Here is a 17,365-nt window from a genome sequence, read left to right as displayed (position 1 = left end):
AAGAGTCGATCTTAATTTTCATGCTTTATTTTAGTTTTAATTGATATTANAATTTTTCTATGCAATAGATTATTTCTCCTAACTTTAATTTATTATTTTCTAAAATAAAATTTTCTTAAATATCCATGTACAATGCACCGATTAACAACTAGTTTATTTAACAAGCAACCAGTACAAGAATATAGCTAAAAAATCACCAACCCACCACTTTTATTTTTAAAATGGGTTCTCCTCAAAAGTTGCAAGCAAAGAATCATATGACAATCCATGTTCTTTACACATGCCAATCTTATTTAAGACAACTAGATTATTTATAATTAAAAAAATTTTTAAATTGTCATAGATAGAACTTAAAATAGGAAAGAAATTTGGATGTGCAATCAATATATCTATGAATGACTACATCAAATTTATAATAATATCCAATATTATTAAATTAATTTATTATTTAAAAAATAAAGTTTTAAGATATCTGTGTGTTATGCATGGGTCAGCATCTAGTTGTCTTAGAAATTAATTGAAACAAGAATACATATCAATGAATCCTAACACTAATTTATTATTTAAAAAATAAAGTTTTAAGATATCTGTGTGTTATGCATGGGTCAGCATCTAGTTTATTTTGAAATTAATTGAAACAAGAATACATATCAATGAATCCTAACACTACATCTTAATTTGTATTAAAATATGTAAGTTCTTTCTAAAGTGGTAAGTAAAGAATCATATTTTTATAGTAGTGTTTACTGTTTTCTTCAAGTCGCCAGCTAAATTGTTGACATATGGTAATCTTACTTATGGTAATGATGTATATTATTATTTATAATAAAAAATAGTTAAACTATTGTAAAAAGAGTTAAAAATAGAAAAGAAATTTGGATGTGTAATTTATAGTATCTAGTTAAAGCTTTATCTTTAATTTTCTTTAAAATAGGTTCCTTTCCCACATGATAAGCAAAGAATCAAGCTTCATTTATCATACATGCTTATAAATACATTGAAAGCCATTTGAACCTCTACACTATTCTTTCTTCTTAACACATGAGCTCTTTCTCCTTAACAAATTTAGCGATTCAGTATGTTGAATGCTATTTGGATCTTTCTGCTACTATTTTTTCTTAACACATGAATTGGCATTCAGCCATTTGGATTTCTCTGTTGCTCTTAATTTCTCATTGATACATGAATTGGCATTTAGCAATTTGGATTTCTTTACTGGTCTTTCTATTTAACACATGAATGGATATTTAGCAATTCAGGTACGTACATATTTAATTTCTTATATTATTCTTATTACCTATCTTTTAATTTTTGTTTTTTTTGGTTTTCTTCGGATTATGTTATTTCTTGCTGTAATTGAGGTTTAAGACTCATTTATTCAATAGGGATAACACAATTACATGACTAACAAAAGAAAGAAAACTCCTAATAATATGAGAAAATTACTCAAAAAATAAATCAAGCTTACAAGGAAGGAAATAGCATCCTAAAATGGTATTCGTTAACACATGCATGGAATGCATAATATCTATTAGATTACAAAAATAGTCGATCTTTTCATGATTTATTTTTTGAGTAATTTTCTCATATTATTAGGAGTTTTCTTTCTTTTGTTAGTCATGTAATTGTGTTATCCCTATTGAATAAATGAGTCTTAAACCTCAATTACAGCAAGAAATAACATAATCCGAAGAAAACCAAAAAAAACAAAAATTAAAAGATAGGTAATAAGAATAATNAGGGGATTTTCTATAATTTAAACTTTAAATTTACATGTATTTTTTTTTTTTTGAGAAATTATTTACATGTCTTTTATGTTCGTGCATAAATAGGAAGATGAAATCCCACAAAAATTCCATTAATGGCCACAAAATATTAATATTGAGATACAAAAAAAAAACAAATTAATAGCCTAGCAGGTGAAATTTTATTGTGTGCTTTATAAACTAAAATTTCTAGAACTCAAATCTAGATGCCTTAACTCTCAAATGTAAAAGCATTGAATGTAATCTAGAATCCTACATAGTTTATTTATGCATGAAAATTCGATTTTTTAAAAAATAATATCTCATTGTTTACATTTGGGTTTTAAGACTTGTAGGTTTGGTAGAACAAGTAATTAAATAGCATCCTAAAATGGTATTCGTTAACACATGCATGGAATGCATAATATCTATTAGATTACAAAAATAGTCGATCTTTTCATGATTTATTTTAGTTTTACTTGATATTATATATTTGTCCAATTGTAATTGCTATTTAATTACTTGTTCTACCAAACCTACAAGTCTTAAAACCCAAATGTAAACAATGAGATATTATTTTTTAAAAAATCGAATTTTCATGCATAAATAAACTATGTAGGATTCTAGATTACATTCAATGCTTTTACATTTGAGAGTTAAGGCATCTAGATTTGAGTTCTAGAAATTTTAGTTAATAAAGCACACAATAAAATTTCACCTGCTAGGCTATTGATTTGTTTTTTTTTTTTTTTGTATCTCAATATTAATATTTTGTGGCCATTAATGGGATTTTTGTGGGATTCATCTTCCAATTTATGCACGAACATAAAAGACATGTAAATAATTTCTCAAAAAAAAAAAAATACATGTAAATTTAAAGTTTAAATTATAGAAAATCCCCTTATAAATATTTCTTTTTTTCACTTTTTCTTCCTAATTTTTTAAAACCTGTATTTTATCCCCTCAACATTTTAAATTATTATATTTAGTCTCCCTACGTCAGGGTTAGGTCACTATTCCGCCCATTTTTTATAATTTATATCAAAAATATCTTTCAAAATGACAGAATTAATTAAAAAATTATTTTTTTCTTATAGAAAAAGTAAGGGCAATTTAGTCATGGTGCTCTCTCCATTAACACCATACTCTCCTAAAAATATTTCCGAAATTTCAAGAGGGCGAGATATAAATTTTCGAAAGTTAAGGAGAGAAAGTGAAAAAGTGGGTATTTACAAGAAAACTTTCTGTATTTTAGCCTGATTTAAAATAATTATCTATTTAATATAATATTATTCTAAAGTAGTGTCCTCGTGATAGCATTGTGCCACTTGGCACAATTTCAAAGCGAGAATTTACTGTATTAAAATTATATAATTCATATCAAATTTTGCTAAAACTCTACATTGCGAATTTACTTTGTCCAATTTTCCTATTAAGTTCTACTTAGAACTCTACATCCTAGATTTATTCTCCAAATTTAAACTCTATGGTTTATATTAAATCAAAGGGGGGGGGGACTAGGAGGAAATAGCAGTGGCCACGACCATCTAAAGTTCATAAAATTGTCTTTAAATTTATTTTTATTATAATGTTTTAATTAAAGTAGTAAGTAAAGAATTATACTTTTGTTTCCAAACCGTGACACATCTAGAATTTGAAATAATTTTGTTTATAAGATATAATCTTTTAATCTGGCTATAGCATTTTAGACAATCACTAGGCCTAAGATATGAAGAGTATTGAGCGTTCTAGAGATAGAGTAGTTTTAGAATGCGTGGCTCCTGCGAAGTGGGAAGCGGCGGGTTACACAAATTTTCGCCAAATGACAAGCCAAGTTGTTGGTACATACCAATCTTTTTCTTAAGACAAGTAGATTATTTATAATTAAAAAGATTTTTAACTGTTATGGAAAGAGCTTACAATAGGAAAGAAATTTGAGTTAATTTCATTTGTACCCTCACATAGTTATGAAACATCATAAACACCCTTCGAATTTTTAAAATTTCACAAATGCCCCTCTAAATACAATATTTCTTTCATAAATACCCTCACTATTAATNATTTATCTTCTCAACATTTTAAATTATTGTATTTAGTCTCCATATGTTAAGGTTCCGTCACTATTCAGTCCATTTCTTATAATTTATACGAAAATACCTTTCAAAATAATAAAAATATGTTAAAAGATTATATTTTTCTTATAAAAAAAATAAGAACAGTTTAGTTATTTTGCCCTCCTAAAATTTTAGGGAGTAAAATATAGATTCCTAAAAGTCAAAAGCAAAAAAAAAAAACGAGTATATACAAAATAATTTCTATATTTTAGCCTAATTTAAAATGATAATCTATTTAAATATAATATATTATTCTAAAGTAGTGTCCTTGTGATAGCATTGTACCACTGGGCACAATTTCAAAGCGAGAATTTACTGCATTAAAATTATATATCATTCACATTAAATTTCACTAAAACTCTACGTTGCTAATTTATTTTGTCCAATTTTCATATTAAGTTCTACTAGAACTCTACGTCCTAGATTTATTCTCCAAATTTAAACTCTATGATTTATATTAAATCAAAGGGGGGATGATCGAGAAGGAAATAGCAGTGGCCACCACCATCCAAAGTTTATAAAATTGTCTTTAAATTTTTTTTTATTGTAATATTTTCATTAAAGTAGCAAGTAAAGAATTATACTTTTGTTGCCAAACTGTGACACATCTAGAATTTGAAATAATTCTGTATATAAGATATAATAAGATTAAAATCTTTTAGCCTGACTATAGCATTTTGGACGATGACTAGGGCTAAGAGATGAAGAGTATCGAGCGTTCTAGAGATTTTAGTCTGACTATAGTATTTTAGACGATGGCTAGGCCTAAGAGATGAAGGGAGTGAGGGGTGATACAAACGAGGGATAAAATTACACATTTAGCCCTCTACCTACCCTCTTGTACCGGTACACGGGCTCCTGTACCGCTACAAGAGCCAACCCGAGAGCAGCTAAATTCGGTGCGCGCATCCTGTATCGGTACAGCAACCCCTCGTACCGGTACAACAAGCAGTCCTGTGATGGTTGTACCGGTACAGCCTGCCCTTGTACCGGTACAGCGAGCAGAAAATCCTGCTGTTTCGCAGATTCTCTCGCAGAATGCTGCCCTCGCGTCGCACGGAGTCCGTTTTGCGCCTATTTGCCGACAACGCGACTCGGACCTGTCCCGACACTCTCCAGAGCTGTCGACAAGCCTCCAGTCAAACACCAAGGAACTCTACGTCCTAGATTTATTCTCCAAATTTAAACTCTATGGTTTATATTAAATCAAAGGGGGGGGGAGGATCGAGAAGGAAATAGCAGTGGCCACCACCATCCAAAGTTCATAAAATTGTCTTTAAATTTTTTTTTTATTATAATGTTTTCATTAAAGTAGCAAGTAAAGAATTATATTTTTGTTGCCAAACTGTGATACATCTAGGATTTGGAATAGCTCTGTATATAAGATATAATAAAGTTAAAATTTTTTAGTCTGACTATAGTATCTTAGACGATGGCTAGGCCTAAGAGATGAAGAGTACTGAGTGTTCTAGAAATAGAGTAGTTTTAGGATGCGTGGCTCCTGCGAAGTGGGAAGCGGCGCGTTACACAAACTTTCGCCAAATGACAAGCTAAGTTGTTGGTACATACCAATCTTTCTTAAGATAACTAGATTATTTATAATTAAAAAGATTTTAAATTGTTATGGAAAGAGCTTACAATAGTAAAGAAATTTGAGTTAATTTCATTTGTACCCTCACACAGTTATGAAACATCATAAATACCCTTCGAATTCTTAAAATTTCACAAATGCCCCTCTAAATACAATATTTCTTTCATAAATATCCTCACTGTAAATTTTTGCTAACTTCTGTCAACTTAGCTTTTTTTTCATTTTACTTCAAAATATGAAATTACCATTTTACCCTTAATTTGTTCACTATTTGTTTAAAAATCAAACTTTTTTCACTGTTATTTTTTAATATTTATACTAAAACTATCAACTATAGGCCATTTAAGTAAATCCCTTTAAGTTTTTATTAATTTTTCTTTTTTCAACATAAACTTCTTAGCTTTTAAATTTTTTTTTTTTTTTAGAGTAATACATATGAATTATATCCACATTGTGATTTTATTCTTAGACTCATTTAATTTTATACACTATGAAGTTACAAAAATTATTAAATTTGGTTGAATCATTAATGGATTAGATAAAATCTCTAATTTAATAATAAAAAATCATTCAATTTTAAGAAAGTAAAATTAAGAACACTTTAATTAAAAATTTAAATTTAGGGGGCTATTTCACAATGGGTTGTAATTGAGGGGGTCTCCATATATTTAAAAAATTTTGTGAGGGTGGTGATTAGAATAAAATAGAGGGTAAAATGGTATTTTGAAGCTAACATAATGGATTGCTACCCGTGTGGGTATTTTTGAAATTTTTTTATACTTTTGGAAATTTTAAAGGGTATTCATGAAATTAGAGCTACTTGGAAGGGTATTGAAGAAATTTTCCCAAAGAAATTTGGTTATGTAATCCATATATCTATCTACAACTACATCAAATATATATAATATATAATAATATCCAATCTTATTTAAAAAAGTTATGTCTATAATTAATTACATTTTAATCTTTTTATAATTTTTTTATAAAATAGATTGTTTTTCTCAAAAATTAGTTTTTATTACTTTCGTCAAGCGGCCAACTAAATTGTTGACATATGGTACATTACTTGTGATAGTGACATTATTTATAATAAAAAAGGTTTAGACTATTTTAGAAAGAGTTAAAAATAGAAAAGAAATTTGGATGCGCAATTAGTATATTCATTTATAGCTTCATTTTTAAATTTTTTTTCAAATAGATTTCTTTTCAAAGTGATAAGCAAAGAATCATACTTTTTTTTCTCATAATTAACTACTTATAAATACGTTGAAAGACATTTGAAATCCCTCCCTTGCTACTCTTCCTCCTTAACTATAAATAGGGATTTAATGATTCAGTACGCTGAAAGCCATTTGGATTTCTTCACAGCTCTTTCTCCTGAACATATGAATCAGCAATTAACTTTTTGGATCTCTGTTGCTCTTTCTCCTTAACACATGAATGGGAATTTAGCAATTCAGGTATGTATATATTTAATTTATTACATTATTATTATTACTTATCTTTTGATTTTGATTTTTATTTTTCCTCAAATTTTGTTATTTCTTACTGTTATTGATGTAATTTAAGACACTCATTTATTCAATAGGAATTAAGCCACATAAATAACACAATTACACACCGAATAAAGAAAGAAAATCTTAATAATATAAGGAATATAAATCAAATATTAAATCAAAGCTTAGAAGGATGGGAAAACTTCAAAAACCCCCCTGTGGTTTCCAACTTTCTCACTTTAGTACCCTGTGATTTAAAATGTATCAATTTGCCCCCCTGTGGTTTTATTTTTATCTTTTCTATAGCTTTTTTTTTAATATTTCGTTAAATTATATGCAAAAAAATATCAGATATCCATCTAGATTTACCGAATATTTACTTTAGTACCCTTTAATTTTAATTTTGTCACTGATTTGAGAAAAAAAAATAATAAAATTGATAAAAAAAAAAAGAGAAAAACGAAACCACAGGAGGGCAAATTGATACATTTTAAACCACAGGGTACTAAAATGAGAAAGTTGGAAACCACAGAGAGGGTTTTTGAAGTTATCCCTAGAAGGAATGAAATTAATAACATTCTAATATGGCATATGTTAACATACGGAATGCATAATATCTATTAGATTTCGAAAAGAGCGGATCTTTTCTTACTTTATTTTAGTTTTTACTTGATATATTATTTTTTTTTCCTAGTTGTCATTGCTATTTACTTGTTCTATTAATTTGTTTTTCATGGCTCTATATTAATATTGTGTCGCTATTAATTAATGGGATTTTTCATATATAGATTTCATCTCCCTGTTTATGCACACTTTTAAAATACATGTTAATTTAAAGATAATAATCTATCTAACACATATTATTCTAATGTAGTTTAACGCATTTTTCACTTTGTCGTCCTATAATTTTTTAAAAGAATTTCAATTTGCCAGGCTATCTAATATAGAATTTTTTAGGTGAAAAAAATTTATACCACATGGGAGCGGAGTGCAACTTTTTGAATGACGTGAGGCCAAAGTAAAAAATTTGCTATATCACAAGGGGGGGCAATTTGTAGTTTTCCCGAATTAAAATTCAAACTTTCTTGTTATAACACATACTATTTATTATTCATTTTTTATACCATTTACTGCCTTATTCAAGTGAATATTAATTTCTATTTTTTCCTCTTTAAATCTGTAATGAAATATAGAATAACACTCTTTAGAAAATAATATTTACTTAGTTAATTACTATCTGGCCACTAAAAGAGTCAACAAAGAATTTACAGGTTTTAGCTAGAAAGTTTATAAGAAAACATAAATTAATACACAACCAGTTTAAAACTTGCAGATTTTGGGTTCATTAGTAGTGGGTCTTTACTCTTCACTTTGCGGTTTCTTTAGCACAATATTACAATTTGTAAAATCATTTCACATTATTTAAGAAAATAAGTATTTAAAACTTTTCAACTCATATATGGAATGCCGAATGTCGAACAAATTATTGCATTAAATTACGCATAAATATTTCAATCCCGGTGTTCCGCTTCTGGATTAAATTCATACTTGCTAAGACTCAATGACTCAGATTTATTACTCTTTCCACGATTAGATATTCCAAATNACTTCAAAATCTGAAATTACCATTTTACCCTTAATTTGTTCACTATTTGTTTAAAAATCAAACTTTTTGCACTGTTATTTTTTAATATTTATACTAAAACTATCAACTATAGGCCATTAAAGTAAATCCCTTGAAGTTTTTATTAATTTTTCTTTTTTCAACATAAACTTCTTAGCTTTTAATTTATTTTTTTTTTTAGAGTAATACATATGAACTATATCCACATTGTGATTTTATTCTTAGACTCATTTAATTTTATATACTAAGAAGTTACTACAATTATTATATTTGGTTGAATCATTAATGGATTAGATAAAATCTCTAATTTAATAATAAAAAATCATTCAATTTTAAGAAAATAAAATTTAAGGAGACTTTAATTAAAAATTTAAATTTAGGGGGGCCATTTCACAATGGATTGTAATTGAGGGGGTCTCCATATATATAAAAAAAATTTGTGAGGGTGGTGATTAGAATAAAATAGAGGGTAAAATGGTATTTTGAAGCTAACATAATGGATTGCTACCCTAGTTAGTAAATTCGCGAATTATTCACGAATTATTGAAAATCTGAATTAAACGGTCCGTTTACGAATTTTTCCGAAAGAAAGAGAATTATTCGTGAATTTTTGCCGAATTATTAAAAATATGAATAAAAAACTTATAATTTGATTTTTAAATATAAATTATTTTATATTTTATATCTTATATTTTGTATTTTATACCGAATCCGTTTTTTAAGCCGAATTTTTCAATGAATTTAAAAATTAGAAAACAAATTTTATACGTATTATATCCGTATCCAATTTTTGCCAAATCCGAATTAACTAACTATGATTGCTACCTGTGTGGGTATTTTTGAAATTTTTTCATACTTTTGGAGTACAAATATGAAATGTTAAAATTTTAAAAGGTATTCATGAAATTAGAGCTACTGGGAAGGGTATTGAAGAAATTTTCCCAAAGAAATTTGGTTTTGTAATCCATATATGTGTCTACAACTACATCAAATATATACAATATATAATAATATCCAATATTATTTAAAAAAGTTATGTCTATAATTAATTATTTATAATTTTTTTTATAAAATAGATTATTTTTCTCACAATTACTTTATTATTAAAAAATAAAATTTTGAAATCCCTTACTACTCATCCTCCTTAACATATGGGCTCTTCCTCCTTAACTACAAATAAATAGGGATTTAACCATTCAGTACGCTGAAAGCTATTTGAATTTCTTCGCTATTCTTTCTCCTTAAAAATATGAATCGGCAATTAACTTATAATTTTATTATTACTTATTCCTCAAATTTTGTTATTTCTTACTGTTATTGATGCTTAAGACTCATTTATTCAATAGGAATTAAGCCCCTTAAATAACACAATTACACAACGAATAAAGAAAGAAACTCCTAATAAAATAAGAAATATAAATCAAATATTAAATCAAAGCTTAGCAGGAATATTGAAGTAACATTCTCATATGGTACATGTTAACATACGGAATGCATAATATCTATTAGATTTCGGAAAGAGCGGATCTTTTCTTACTTCATTTTAGTTTTACTTGATATATTCTTTTTTGCCTAATTGTCATTGCTATTTACCTGTTCTATTAATTTGTTTTTCGTGGCTCTATATTGCTATTTACCTGTTCTATTACTTGATAGATTTATTTTATGCATTCTACTAAAACTTTACTACTGTACAAATTTGTTCTAATCTTAAAATATAGAAAAAACTTCAATTTGTCGGTATGTAGTTTTGCACATTTTTTTTTTTTACTTTTGTCAACATTGTGGTTCACATATATAGTTGGAGTTTTTAACTACCCCGTATTTTTTATTTTTGTTACATTATAAGGACCCGCTGTTAATTAAACATGCATGATATAAAAATGATGTTTTTTTGAAAATCATGTGATGATGATGCTTCGTTTAACTAAGTCAAAAATAAAATCATAGATACAACTTTTTTTAAATTACAGGATGACAAATTAAAAATATCTTAAATTGTAGAGCAATTAAATATAAATTTAATTTTTGAACAAGGGTGTGGTAAAAATAAAAAAGCACTAATTAAACCACGTAGGGAGGGGTGAATTGAAAAGTTTACCCCCAAATCGAAAGGGTTATAAATGTCGCTGTCTGTCTGACGGTGTTATTTGCTGCTCTATCATGCAGTCTTTGTGGATTTCCATGCGGAGCAGCTAAAGCCGGGAGGATTGATTATATATGAAGAAGGCCAGATTAACTTAACTAACTCGGTGAATGAATGCTCTCACCGTTCATGCATGGATTGACCCTCCTCGTCGATTAAAACCTACCTACCTACCTATATATATATATATATATAGAATTATGCTACTATACTATCAATAGTACCAAGCCCTTTGTACTATTAAGTTTTCGGCTGTTGGATGAAAGGATGTGCGGTTAGGATGATAGTGGTCCCCGATTAAATTGATAGTGGTTCCCTAGGGTTGAGTGGGTGGTTGGTTTAATAGTATAGTCTAACGGGTGGAAATGATCAAAGGATTGATCTAACGATAGAAAACTCAATAGTACCAAGGACTTGATATTATCGATAGTATAGTAGCCGGACTCTATATATATATATATATATATATATATATATATATATACCGCCATGAATATCATTGAACGCGACTACAACGACGCAAAGAGTGGATTGCTCGAATACTTGCTCCGTGGGTTCCATCAGAAGATCTACGTGGAGGCATGGAAGGGAGTCGGGGCGACCGCTTTACTCCGAGAGGTGGCGGAAGAGGTCGAGGCGCGGGGGCCCGCACCATTTGGGAACCGCAGGGAGATGCAGAGGGCGGTGGCGGAGCAGCTGAATCATCTACTACGATCTCCTTCGGTGACGACGGCTGCCACGTTCGACGCAGCGGACGAAGACGACGACTTCTGGGGTGTGGAATTCAGCTCAAGAGGCATGCTTTGGAAGGTCGCAGAGGAGATAAACAGAGCTCTGAGGGATCGTACTAGAGTGCTGCTCGTCCTTTGCAATAATGTTGCGGGTGGCAAATTAATTGAACCTTATACATTGCCTTTTTCTATCATAGGGTGGCCGAAAGGCAATGCGGTGTTGTGGACCTCTGGGATGAATATTAGCATGGAAGCCGCGTCAGCGAGTGCGGAGCGGATCGTAAGGATTCAGCCATCATACGGAACAACCGCACTTGATCTTGTGTACAAGGAGGCCGACGAGATTGCCCGTTACATTGACGAGAGCAGCGGCGGGAGCTTGCGGACCACCGGGCAAGTAGTCCTCTGCTGCTTTTGGTATTGCTTGCTGTTGTTGCGTAGAGCAGCGTTTAATCAATCAGTACTAATACCCCGTGGTGGTCGGCCCCTGGAAGCTGTTGTCAAGTATTTTGTGTGCGACGGAATTTTACGAGGAGATGATGCGGTGGCGTGGGAGATTGGGAAAGCACTAGCTCCGCTGATTGGATCCATGGTAAATGATCAACTACTGCAATACTGGGAGGATACTTTTTCCACTTGGACGCCGAGAGGAAAAGGAAAAGAGTTTTTGCCACCGAAAACATTATTGATCGACTCTACCATACGGGGAGATTGGGTAAAGTTCTCATTGCCATCATCGGAGGAGGAGGATGCGAGTTACCGGTGGATCTCGGTGCGCTCTCCTCAAACTAATATTCCAGAGCCATGGAATTTCTTCTTCAAAGTATGTCGCAATCCAGTCACGTCCGGCGTTTCATCCTTCTTTGGGCATTTTGAGGAAACACACCAAGCTCTACCGGACGGCTTCTTCGACCATTTCAGCAACGTTCGAGTGCTAGACCTTCTCGGCTGCGTAGTAAGTCCTATAGAACATTCCTCCTTCCTTCGTCTTCGCAACCTGAGAATGCTTAGGCTGGAGCGGTGCAAAGTAACTTCTCTTGATCCTAATTCACATTCGTCGGCACCAGAGGGGGGACGAGAACCAATACTTTTTGATAACTTATGGGTCTTGAATTTATACAACTCAAATGCCGATACGTTTCTTCTAGCAGGGAAAGCCTTTGAGCTCATGNCAGATTTATTACTCTTTCCACGATTAGATATTCCAAATTTAAAATTTAGATATATTCTATGCATTCTCCTAAAACTTTGCTGTCCGAATTTATTCTAATCTTAAAACATTGGAAAAACTTCAATTTATCTGTCTGTAGATTTGCACATTTTTTATTTTTTGTCACATCATGCGGTTCACATAGTTGCATTTATTAACTACCCCGTAATTTTTATTTTTATTACATCGTAACGACCCGCTGTTAATTAAACAAGATATAAAAATGATATTTTTTTGAAAATCATACGATGATGCTTCGTTTTAACTAAGACAAAAATAAAATCATAGACCCAACTTTTTAAATTACAGTACGACAAATTAAAAATATCTTAAATTAATTGTAGAATAATTAAATATAAATTTATTTTTTGAACAACAGTATGGTAAAAATAAAAATGCACGTACTAATTAAACGACGTAGGGAGGGGTGAATTGAAAAGTTTACCCCAAATCGAAAGGGTTATAAATGTCGACGCTGTGATCTGATGGTGTTATTTGCTCTATTATCCAGTCCTGTCGATTTCCCATGTGGAGCAGCTGAAGCATGCAGGGAGGATTGATTAATTATGAACAAGGCCAACTTAAATTAACTAACTCGGTGAATGAATGCTCTCACCGTTGATGCATGGATTGACGCTCGATTAATTAAAACCTACCTATCTATCTATATATATATATATATATATATATATATATATATATGTACGGCCATGAATTTCCGTGAATGCGACTACGACGAGGCAAAGAGTCTTGTGCTTGAAGGCTTGCTCCGTGGGTACGTACAGAAGATCTGCGTGGAGGCATGGAAGGGAGTCGGGGCGACCGCTTTACTCCGAGAGGTGGCGGAAGCGGTCGAGACGCGGGGGAAGCGCGTGTTTGAGACGGTGATCAAGGTGGTGCGGCCCGCACCATTTCGGAACCGCAGGGAGATGCAGAGGGCGGTGGCAGAGCAGCTGAATCTACTATCTCCTTCGGTGACGGCCGCGTTCGACGCGGAAGACGAAGACAACGACTTCTCGGGTGAGGAACTCAGCTCAAGAGACCTGGTTTCGGAGGTCTTAAGGGAGATAAACAGAGCTGTGAAGGATCGTAGAGTGCTGCTCGTCCTTTGCAATAATATTGCGGGTGGCCAGTTAATTCAACCTCTTAGATTGCCTTATTCTATCATAGGGCGGTCGAGAGGCAATGCGGTGTTGTGGACCTCTGGGATGAATATAACCAGGGAAGTCGCATCAGCAAGTGCAGATTTTATCCTAAGGATTGAGCCATCAGGCAGAACAACCGCACTTGATCTTGTGTACAAGGAGGCCGTCGAGATTGCCCGTTACATTGATGAGAGCAGCGGTGGGCGCTTGCGGACCGCCGGGCAAGTAGTCCTCCGTTGCTTTTGGTATTGCCTGCTGTTGTTGCGTAGAGCAGCGTTTAACCGATCAGCACTACTACCCGATGATGGTCGGCCCCTGGAAGATGCTGTCAAGTATTTTGTGTGCGACGGAATTTTACAAGGAGATGCGGCGTGGGAGATTGTGAAAGCACTAGCTCCGCTGATTGGACCTATAGTAAATGATCAACAACTACAATATTGGCATGATACCTTTTCCACTTGGACGCCGAGTGCGTCTGACTTGTTGTTGTTGCCCCCAAAAACTTTATCGATCGACTCTACCACACAAGGAGATTGGGTAAAGTTCTCATCACCATCATCATCGAAGGAGGAGGAAGAGGGTTACCGTTGGATCTCAGTATGCTCTCCTCAAACTAATAATCCAGAGCCATGGGATTTCTTCTTCAAAGAATATCGTGGTTCAGTCATGTCTGATGTTTCATCCGTTTTTTGGCGTTTTGAGAAAACACACGAATTAGCTCTACCGGACGGCTTCTTCGACTATCTCAGCAACGTTCGAGTGCTAGACCTTCTCGGCTGCGTAGTAAGTCCTATAGGATATTCCTCCTTCCTTCGTCTTCGCAACCTGAGAATGCTTAGGCTGGAGCGGTGCAAAGTAACTTCTCTTGATCCTAATTCTCATTCTTCAGCACCAAAGGGGCGACGAGAACCATTCCTTTTTGATAACTTATGGGTCCTGAATTTATACAACTCGGATGCCGATGCGTTTCTTCTTGCAGGCAAAGCCATTGAGCTCATGCCTAACCTCCTGGAGCTCGATCTCAAAGAAGAAACTTCTCTCCTACACCTGGTGGATCTAAATGAACTCCAAGAGCACATGCACAAATTGAAAGTTTTAAAGCTGTCAGGAAACATCGACACCACTTTTTTGCGAAAGAGCATATCCATGGCAATCAGCCTCAAAGAACTTATTCTCACTGATTGCGAGGGGTTAGAATATCTAAACTTCAATCTCCTTGCAACAATTGAAACAATCAGCCTACAAAGGTGCGCATCGCTAAAAGAGGTGGAGCTTGTCGACCCTGCAGCAGCTCTTTTGCCCAACCTCAAGACCTTCCACCTCAGCGAGTCTAAGCTGATCGCCAAGCTCTCCTTACAAGGATGCCGTAAGTTGGAGAACGTAGACCTACAGGAATTGACGGGGCTTGAGGCGCTCGATCTTTCATGCACCGCAATAAAAGTGGTGGATGTCAGCAAACTCCCACAACTGAAGCAATTATTTCTCCTCGGATGCGAGCAACTCCGTAGAGTAGCCGGTCTTAATAAAGGACCAAGCCTAGATGTGCTGTACTTGGATAACTACAACGGCGGCGGTGCTTGCGACGTCGATCAGTGCCTTGATTCCTTTCAAAATCAAAGACTAAGTGAGCTAACCAAGGTAAGTAATGATGTTGATCAGAGATTATTCCATGCTCATGTGGTCGTGAGGGATGTTAGGCTCTTCCGGTCACTTTATTATGCCTTTCTTGATGCATTAAGAAGAGCAAAATCCAGCTTCCATATCCACGTCAAGGGTTCTTCAACTGCTAAGAGAGGCACTAATATTGGTACTACCACCGGATCGAATGCTACTATAACGTCGGCATTATGTTATGCAGATGTTTTAAACACTATGACAGATCGTCACTGTCAACATCACCCGTCGCCACCTGCTATGCCCCTGAATAATCACATAGAGGTTGATGGAGGTCACGATTCCAGAATAGTAGAGGAAGATGACTTTGGAAACATAATGAGATTTGCTAATTCTTTATTCATTCACGACAACACATCTAAGTTTACCATGGGCATTCAATTCAGACATCTCAAATGTTTCCGCATTGAGAGGTGCCCTAATTTGGAGTTTATCTTCTCTAGGCGGGATGCGGCTAATTTGAAGTTTATCTTCTTTAGTTGGGGTGCGGCTTATTCTTTGGAGAGCATATGGCTCAGCCAACTTCCGAGACTCAAAGCTTTATGTAAACAAGAAAAGATTGGGCAACTTAAGCATATTTACTTGGAGTTTTGCCCGAGGCTCGAATATGTACTCCCCTCAGTGTCAGAGCTACACGACTTGGAAACAATCAACATCTGTTATTGCGGCGATCTAACGGCAATTTTCAAATCTGATGATGATCATAAAAAAGATAAAAGAGAAGCTGCTCCACAGCTACTTCCGAAACTGAGGTCGATCCATCTACAGGAGCTTCCGAAGCTACAACACATATACGAGCTAAACATTTGTGCTCCGTCGCTGAAAGAGATCAAGATTATGGGGTGTTTGAATCTCAGAAAACTTCCTCTTTTCGGCCGGTTGGACGCTCGTTCAATAAGAACTGTGAAGATTAGCTGCGAGAAGGATTGGTGGGATAAGCTACAATGGGATGGGTTAGAATCCAACCACCACTCCTCTCTCTTCAACCCAAAACATTGTCCTTACTATAAGAAGCGTATGAAAGCTAGATATTTGTGAAGCACAGCTCTGCTCCAATGTTCATATGCAAGGTGAACCATCTCTCTCTCTCTCTCTCTCTCTCTCTCTCTCTAAATATTAATTATGCGTTTGTGTGTATGCATGTGTACTCGATCGTTGTGTTTCTATATGTACGTATGTTTGCTGAGGTCTTCATATGCTTTTGAGAAATAAGCTAGCCATAGTGCAGCATGTCCTTTATTTCTTAATTATTATATGAGTGAGTTTGTCTATGCGTGTAAAAAATATTTTATACATTTGATTGCTTGAGACTTGAGTAATATAACCAAGCAAATGTCTACGTGTGTATTGACCCTTTGATGACAACAAGGATAGCATTCATTTATTTTTCTTATCTTATTTTGTACTCACAATCATCTGTTACTCAATTATGTGAAAAAATTACACAAAAAATTAACCTAGTGAAGGTTGTCTAATACTCTTGCATCTTTATTTAGGCCTTTCCTTAATAGCTTGGTAGATGTGAATTGAATTGGCAAAATTTATATATTTTGTGAAATTCTTTTCCTAAATCAATATGCTTTGCTTCTAAAGAGCTCCAAATTAAAAAAATAAGCAATTTAGGTACTTTTGAAGTAAAAGAAAATACTTAAAGATTCTTTATTATTTCTCGTAAATTAGTATGTTGTGATTTTTCTTCCCTGTTATGTACAGCAAAGCCATTTTATTTGCTGAAGTAATTTTTTTAAGGTCTTGCTTAAAGCATTATTATTAGCGTAATTTTTCGGCAAAAATTATTCACTAATTTTGGCATTTTATGAATTTCTTAGAATTGAAGTTAATTTTGTTGGCCTTTCCTTACTTTATAATGAGAATCATAATGGATGACT

At 33.3% G+C, this 17,365-nt stretch overlaps 1 protein-coding gene across 2 annotated transcripts; it reads left to right on the top strand.

Moving 5' to 3' along the window:
* LOC109710175 lies at window positions 1,052-16,815 on the top strand. Of its 2 annotated transcripts, XM_020232647.1 has the most exons (3): window positions 1,052-1,259; window positions 6,819-6,910; window positions 13,169-16,815. In XM_020232647.1, the coding sequence occupies exon 3, from the start codon at window positions 13,260-13,262 to the stop codon at window positions 16,512-16,514; it is 3,255 nt and encodes a 1,084-aa protein (XP_020088236.1). In that variant the 5' UTR covers window positions 1,052-1,259; window positions 6,819-6,910; window positions 13,169-13,259; the 3' UTR covers window positions 16,515-16,815. The 2 variants fall into 2 exon arrangements, with proteins under 2 accessions (XP_020088236.1, XP_020088246.1); XM_020232657.1 differs by lacking the exon at window positions 6,819-6,910.

This window comes from Ananas comosus, linkage group 1 (genome assembly GCF_001540865.1).
Source record: "Ananas comosus cultivar F153 linkage group 1, ASM154086v1, whole genome shotgun sequence".
Taxonomy (NCBI): Eukaryota; Viridiplantae; Streptophyta; class Magnoliopsida; order Poales; family Bromeliaceae; genus Ananas; species Ananas comosus.
The sequence above is the reverse complement of the archived record's forward strand: the minus strand, read 5'-3'. Positions and strand labels throughout refer to the sequence as shown.